The 8,371-nt window shown below is 44.5% G+C and overlaps 1 protein-coding gene across 1 annotated transcript; it reads left to right on the top strand.

The window, feature by feature from the left end:
* Positions 1-259: 259 nt before the first annotated feature.
* On the top strand, positions 260-4,093 carry LOC136532282 (exosome complex component RRP4 homolog). The gene is made up of 7 exons (XM_066524890.1): positions 260-617; positions 701-802; positions 1,054-1,099; positions 1,477-1,566; positions 1,939-2,004; positions 2,944-3,012; positions 3,387-4,093. Exons 1-7 carry the CDS (start codon positions 463-465, stop codon positions 3,816-3,818), a joined length of 960 nt encoding a protein of 319 aa, XP_066380987.1. The 5' UTR covers positions 260-462; the 3' UTR covers positions 3,819-4,093.
* Positions 4,094-8,371: the final 4,278 nt, after the last annotated feature.

The raw sequence follows: 8,371 nt of genomic DNA on the forward strand, positions 1-8,371 counted from the left end.
AAACATGCTTAGGTACCTAGATAATCATTTTAAGAGTTTAGGATCGGGATGACAAGTTTAAACACCGGTAATGGATTTTACTCAAGAAAAAAAAAATCCCGCAGCTGTGCCCCACTGCCCAAAAAACCTTACCCTATCCCGGCGCGAGCGAGGGGCGAGGGCTGCGGCGGAGCGGCGGCGCGAGCGCGAGGCGAGGTCGCAGCGGCGGTGGCGCGACCGTGAGGCAGGCTCGCAGCGACTAGGCCAGCCTTGAGCGGGGGGGCGTTGGTGAGAAAGAGAAGGGCGGCGAGTAAGAGCGGGAAGCATTGGGCCGTTGCGTGGGTTGTGTCGGCCCATAGGCCCAGTTGGAGCCGGGACGGGTTTTGCTAGGGTTTTACTGCTTCTCTTCCTTCCTCGGCCGTCGGCACCATCGCGGCGTCTTCGTCCTGCTTCTCTGGTGCTCTCGAGAAGAAGAGATTGGCAATGAAGGACCGCCACCTCTCGCTGAACCAGACGCAGCGGGTCCGCCTGGAGGCCGCGCTCCACGAGCTCCAGTCCCTTGCGCCCGCCATCGCGTCCGCCGCTGCCGTCACCGTCGCGGACACCATTCCCGTCAATCAGGAGGACAACATCCTCAAGTACGGAGCCTCCCTCTCTCTGTTTCTTTCTACCCCTGTCTGTCCGTCCGTGCGCGGCTGATGCGTGGGTGCTTGTGGCGCAGGGGGCACGGGACGTCGGACCAGGACGGGGAGGTGGTGGCGACGCTCTGCGGGGTGGTGGAGCGGGTCAACAAGCTGGTCTACGTCCGTACTCTCAGGGCGAGGTACGCGCGCGCCTCTGCTGTGTTCCTCTCCATTGGCGTATCTATTTATCTGCAAACAGTGGAGGAATTCGGCCCCCTGATTTTTACCAATCGGACAAATACACTGAATTCATCTTATTCCCCACACTTATTTTTATTGATGTTTTTGTTTAGAAAAATAAACTCACAAGCAAAAAACTTGTGAGTTATTCCCCACACTTATTATTGTTTATCACTCAGTTAGAATTTTGTTCTCTTTGGCCTTTTTTCAGATACAAGCCGGAGGTTGGTGATATCATAGTTGGCCGTGTGATTGAGGTGTGTAAATTCATTCTAATTTTTTGCAATACTAGGATGTTCTACATTTCGTTGGTTTAGAGATTTTGAATATGAAACCCAGAACATTTTTTCCATGTTTCATAACATGCAGATATGAGAATGTGTTTCCCCAGATACTGCATAGATCGAACTTATTTTACCTGTATTTCGATTAAGTTTGTAGCTCTGACTAATTGTAGGTGTTTAATGACCCATGGCTTTTTGATACATATCCATTTGGTGATCAGAGTTATTAGGCCAGTCTGAATCTTATAGTAGTCATGTTTGTCACTCAATTAGAATTGAACACTATTTTCTATATGGTGCAAACAACACACTACATTTCATACCACAATTAATTGGTTTGTGTTTGCAAGATTGCTCCTAAGCGCTGGAGGTTGGAGATAAATTTTAGCCAAGATGCTGTTCTGATGCTTTCGTCTATGAATTTGCCCGATGGTATTCAGGTGCGCTTTCCTGCATATTTGCCCTGTGGCACCCAAAAATTGGACAGGCAATAAACAGTTTGTTTGATATACCATTCTGGAGGATAAATAATGCTGAACGCTTAGCAGTAAGCAGTTAAGCACCAATGTCAATGCGTAAGAAAGTTTTGAGCACAGCATAATCTCTACCATCAATATGTGCAAGTGTAACACATTAGATGCCAAGAAATGATTCTATTTCCATGTTTTCAACTAATTATGTACTGCAAACAGTCTTAAGGTTGTGTCAGCTCAAAAGAATTAATGAGTTCTATCCTGAGTTCATTACTAATTACACTAGTGATTCTTGTCCAATATCCAATTAACTACTTTCCCCCCTGTTCCCTCTATTAGAGAAGGAGAACTGCTGTTGATGAACTTAATATGCGGAGTATCTTTGAAGAAAATGATGTTATCTGTGTAAGTGCGATACTTGCTCTGTTTGTTTCAAGCAGTTATTCCTTTTGGTGCTGGAGTCAACACTCAGTTCATCTTGTGTATAGTGACTTCAAATCTGTTTTTACTTAGGGTGTTGCACTGACACTTTTTGCTTCTATATGACTATATCTATGATGTCAGCAGTAGCACCAACAAAGAATGCATGATCAATATGGCAATGCCCACTTTTCGTCATTATTTTATGTCAAGGAATCATCTTATTTGCTTGTGGTTTCCTTTTTTCATATGTCTACTCAGTCCTGGAGCAACTGCTGGTCTACTGTTTGTCTAGGCTGATGGCATTTTGAGCATCAGTTTTATACTGCTCATTTGTTGATTATACATCGTACATTCCATTTTTAATCCATAGGCTTCTGCAAGCTTCAAGGCGCTACTTAAACAGCTTTATATGCTGTTGCTTCTCTACCATGCAGTCGCAATTCACCTGGAAGTATTTCAACCTGAATCTGGCATTTGTATTCACTCGATTAGTCTTATAAAGAATGATGCAAGGCACAGTTACCACATTTATATCTACTCTCTAGTCTCTATACACCATTGATCATTTATCTTTGTGGACCATGTTTGCACACCTACTCTAGATCAATGCACTGAAAAGAAGCTGTCTGATCTGTTGAAAAAGGGGCCAGATATTAAGTGTTTTGCATGAAGATCAGTCCCAGTATTGGGTGTTTCATTTTTAAATATTGATACTTTCCTTATTTGCATAGAAGCAATGTGTTTTGTGGAAGGAAGGACTTCTTTTGTGCTTTGCTTACCTTCCCTCATGTTGACAAGTTGCAATGATTTTTTCCGCTCATTTCTTAATTTCTTTTTATAGTGCAATCTCTTTTTTCCTATTGTTATATGCAAACTGTTTTAAAATAATATGCTGCTACTTTGCATGTAATCCATTACCAGGCTGAAGTTCGCGGCTTCCAACATGATGGATCTCTACACCTACAGGCAAGGAGTGAAAAGTATGGAAAGGTACATGCCAATTTAGATTACACTGGATTTGCTACTATACCCTTGTACTGTTATCTGTCTGGCCCTTTTAATGCCTCCAATTTAGCTTGGTGTCATCTGTAAAAGATAGAGGCCTTCAATGTGAGTGCAAAAATTGGTCTGTGTAGATCATTTGGTGCAGCGATGCAAGGGAGACGCATGGATGTTTCATAGATGTGCCTTAAGCCTCCATGCCTTTAGTCTTCATTATGCTGATAATACCTTAAATAGGTCTCAGATTTGTATGTATCTGGTCTAGCTAAAGTCTTGTCTTACAAAAAAAATTACCATTGCTTCCTGAGACACATTAGGCTGTTGCTGATATGTTTTTTGAGTGGTTTAATTTATTCCTTCAGCTCGAGAGGGGTCAATTGCTGATGGTACCTCCATACTTGGTTAAACGAAAGAAGCAGCATTTTCATCATCTTGAGCAGTACAATGTCGACTTGATTCTTGGTTGCAATGGATTCATCTGGGTTGGTGAGCATGTTGTGGTGGGTGAAAAAACAAAAACGACAGGAGGTCAGCAGAGGTTCAGCACTGAAGCAGAGAATTTTACCCCATTAGAAACGAGGAAGCATATTTGCCGGCTTGCCAATGCTGTACGTGTGCTCTCAGCCCTAGGATTCACTTTGACCGTCGAACTGATAATCGAGACCATGGAAGCAAGTGCGTCATCAAATGTAGAGATAAATGACATGCTCGGTGCTGAATTTTATGTCCAGACAGCAGAGAGAGAGGCTAAGCATCGAGCTGATCTGTTGAGAAAGAAGAATGGGGCAAGGTAAGTAGGTAGCGCCCTCGGCCCTCCTCCTCGATGATTCCGGCTTCCTGATTTGCAGAGAACAGTGCCTGACATGTTGGGGTGTCCCATCCGCATGAGATCTGTAAGTCTGTAAGAGTGCCATAATGCTTATCTGATTGTATCTAAGGCAAAATATGCAATCAAGTTCTATGTACACCTTTCCTATTAGCAAAGATGTAAGGGGTTTGCTCCACTCTGTGCTGTTCATGCATTTAATTATGGTGCCTGGTGCCGGCAGTGTTGTGCCTGGCAGATCTTTGATCCGTTTGTTGCTAGCTCATGCATTTTTTATTTGAAATTTGACGTGCTTCGTGTGGAATCTACCAGTGACATGAATTATGTTGCCTGGGAAATCTGCAACTCATTAGCCAGGCTATAGAATGCCCATCACAGAGTGTGCAAGTCACCAACACCTTTGTGAAAAACTTATGGAGGAGCTTTATGCGAGTGCCTTGTGCCAAGTGAGTAATTTATACGAGTGCCTTGGTGTCAACATTCAACAAATTTTATGTAGATAATATCATGCCTAGATATTTCATTGATGTATCATGCCTAGATATTTCATCTGTCAATTTTGGTAGACAGACTTATTATAGTTTCCTGACATGAGAAATCATTGATGTATCATGCCTAGATATTTCATCTGTCAATTTTGGTAGAAATCTTTAATCCCCTCTACTGAAACTTGGTAAATCTTTGAGCAAACGAAAGAACGTGGTTGATGGGAAGCCGGAGTGAAGACGATCTATGTTCGGTAGAACTACCAGTGCCTCCGTCCCGAAAATTCGAGAAGTATAAAAATGATGTAATTCTGATTCTTTCATAAGTCAAATTATCTAAAATTAACTGAATTTATAGAAAATAACATTAATATTCATGATAAAAAATGTATACGTCTAAAAAAAGATAAAAATGTATACAATGAAATTATATTCCATAATGCAGACGGAGCATAAAAATTAGAGGACGGCTGGGGAGTAAACACTTTTTTTCCCTCGAGAGAGCTTTGTTGTTGAGTTGACTATTAAATCTCTCTTTTTTTCAGTGACATGGTAGGTCATCTATGAAAACAAACTATAGTTTGTCGAAATTAAACCAATCGAAAGAACCGAATTTTAAATTATGATATGAATAAAGAGCGTACCTAGTGCAGAGAGCTCCCGCTCTGTGCAGACTCTAGGGAAGGGTGTCAGTGGTAAGCCTTATCCTCGCCTGTGCAATGCGAGAAGACCGCGACTTAAACCCGGAACCTTCTGATCACAGACGGTAAAATTCTACCACTCAGGCCCGCCCTTCTAAATTATGATATGAATATGTCAAAGTTTTTCCTTTTAAGAGAGAATGGTTAACTAGTATAAGTCGTTGCCTCGGTCTCTGTGAACAAAGGGGGAAACCCAAAATCTGAATATTTCTTCACTCTAAGCCGTATGGTTTCCATCATTATTTTTGAGATAGGACACTCCAGCCTAACACGTGTCTGATTGAGCAGGGGGATGCTTACTGCTACTGGTACGTCTTGCGCTCCGTTTGGGGACTCCCGATATGGGTTGAGCTGCCTGACAAGTGGGGCCCACGTGACAGTACCTTTGGGCCGGACCTCCCTCCTCGCTCAGCCCGCGCCCCCGCCCCCTCGCCCAGCACCGCTCAGTCAGCGCCGCCGCAACCCCGCCCCGGTCCTCGTCCAACGTTCGTGCCGCTTGCTGGGCCGCCGACGCACCACGCCGCTCGCCTGGCCCCAGCGCCGTGCTCCTCGCTCAGCCTGCGCCGCCCCGCGCTCCCCGCGCTTCTAGCCCGGCCGGAGCTGCTCTTCTTCTAGCGCGCTCGCCGGCTGCCGCCGCTCCTCTAATGGTGACGAGGTGGAGCCAGAAGAGCCCGGGACTCAAGATCCTGTGGATCTGGACCCTGGGCACCGCCGCAAGTAACCGCATCCGTCATTTTTACCCTTTCTTCTTTGCCTTCTATCTAATCGTGCGAACTCACGCCAGTGCCCACTGATCATTTGATGATTTGCGCGCAGTTGTGGTCGGCGGTGTCGTCCGGATGCGGGTCAACGATGTGCAGAAGATCCTTCGGGAGGAAGAGCAAGCCGCCGCCGCCGCCGCCGCAGCGTCGGCCTCCAGCGAGCGGGTTCTGAAGGACGAAGAGTAGAACAGGTAAGGCTGCCCACTTCCCCTTGGACCGACCGAACTGTGTCATGCACCAGCGTTGTAATGTTAAGATTTAGCAATCCCACAATATGAGGTTGGATGGAGAAATGCTCTATTAAGTGATACAAACAGGTCCCAATTGGGAACTGAAGATAATTTACATTCGTCCTATCTACCAATTTCAGGTGTTAGAGAAGTGTTTACTTAGCTGAGGATATATGTAGCATCTGCCATCTGGTACTGATATGCAATATCTGAGGGAAGCTCTATCTTTCGGTTTACATATTTTGGTTAGTTTTGTCAGACACTTGACAGTTGTGTTTCAGCAGTACCACTCTTGTATGAACACAATATGAACATGCCATATTACTGAAAATTTGGGGGTATGCTGCTATTCTTATATAAACATATTTTATTTCTTGGTCATACTTGTAAACTCTCTCTCTCCACACATTAGGTCAATACGCTGTCAGGGCTGTACTTTAGGTAGTGTAATTCCTTAGTACCACTTTGGTCAGATTTGTTGAGGCCTGAAGTTACAGGTTGGACAAACTCTGTGACCTTTTTTTGCTTGATAGAATTGGATAGTAGGATTGTATCGTAGTATCGGTATCTTATCGGATTTACAAACTATATAGTTTATAAAATATTTGTAATAGTATGTTGTAAAGATTTAAGCTTATAATATTGATTTTGATTAACTTATTTGACTTTTTTGTACATTTAAGTGCATTTCTTGGCATTATTTTCAGAGTCAACTTTAATGGTATTTCTCACAATTGAATCGTTTTAAAAAGTCATTATATATATTATTGTAATTGTATAGTATCATAGGATCATGGTATCGAGATACTATGAAATTTTATTTATGATTGTATGGAATCTTCACATAGGACCGTTATACTATAAAATTTGAAACAAATGGGCCATGTTCGGTTCGGCTTTTGCCCACGGTATGGTGCGGTACACCAGCCGCGGTACAAAAAATACCTCAGTTCAAATCCTGCGGTCCTTGGCCTTGGCCTGGGGCGGCAAAGAAAATCGTGGCGGTCACGACACGTTTGTCGCGATTATCGCGTTCTGCCGATAATCCGCTTTTAAGCAGTTCCAAACAGGCCCATGGTAGAATTGGTGTCGTTTCGATTTCGTAGGATCATAGTATCCTAATGTTTTAGGATACGGATCAGGATACTGAAATCTTTAGCGTGACTGCTTGCAGTTTTTCTGGCACATAACGGAAGCAACACTGAAATGATGAGCTTAGAGATCCCATGAGTTTTTGGACTGAAACTAGGTTGGGCAGTGCCATGGTTATTTTTATTTGCTTTATATGGGCTCTTCACTTTAAATCAACATGCCAACAATGCAAGAACAAATAATAGCTAATTATTTCTGATAACACCTGAGGTATTGTCAGTGATAGAGTTACAGTTTCTTTTTCCTCTTTCAGTGGATAGCAGAAATACTCCTGTGCTTAACTGCAATTCTTTTCTTACAGGAAGTGGAGAATTTTGCGCCATTTCGAGCTGGGGATGCATCTGTATCGGGTCCATCCTATAGTATTTCCATTTCCAAAAGACTTGGAGCTACGGAAAATTTTGCCTCCTGTGGTGATTCAAAAATCCTTCCCCCTGTCTGCATTACAACTTTTATACATGATGTGAACCTTTGCTGACAAGAAAGAGAGATGGTGTGCAATATCTGTAGTGATTCAAGTAGACTGGGATAGTCGGGGACCTGTGAGGTGATCTGCATCCAGCCCAGGACAGGAGGTCACAAGGGTTATGCCTGTGACTAGTTTGGCTATTGTATGGCTTGAGGTTGTTAATGGCTTAATGCCCTCGCATAAAAGGATACTACTAGCATTATTTATGTTATTTGCATTTCGGTCAGAGTTTGCAGCTCGCCTGTACTCCTACTAGCTTTGAGTTCCATTGTTCGCTTTCGCTTGACCAGGCCTGGCACTGGCAGTCACATTAGTAGATAGCCAAAGCACGGCACATGTGTGTACACTGTCGCATGGCGAGTTGGCGACTAACGAAGCAAGTGCACGTGGTCATGGTGAGGCCAAGAGCTCAACTCACTCTTCCGTCTGATCCGATGCCGTTGGGCATCTCGGCGATTCGCAATAGCTCACCTCTTCGTCAGCGGACGTGGCGCGTCGCTTGTTGCTTCTCAAAGGCAACGCCACCTACCTGCCTGCCTGCCTCTGCGCCGTGCGTCCCGTCCGTGCGTGCCCTCCGAATCTCCGATAGAGACCGCGCGTGTGCCAACCAGGCCGGAAGCAACTCGCGCGGAAAGAGACGCGGGAGGCGGCGCAGGCCGATCATTGTTAACCTTAATCCACCCATCCCATCCGCACGATCCGCCTCGGCCGATTGGTGGCTGT

This window comes from Miscanthus floridulus, unplaced genomic scaffold, assembly GCF_019320115.1.
Source record: "Miscanthus floridulus cultivar M001 unplaced genomic scaffold, ASM1932011v1 fs_569_1_2, whole genome shotgun sequence".
Classification (NCBI taxonomy): domain Eukaryota; kingdom Viridiplantae; phylum Streptophyta; class Magnoliopsida; order Poales; family Poaceae; genus Miscanthus; species Miscanthus floridulus.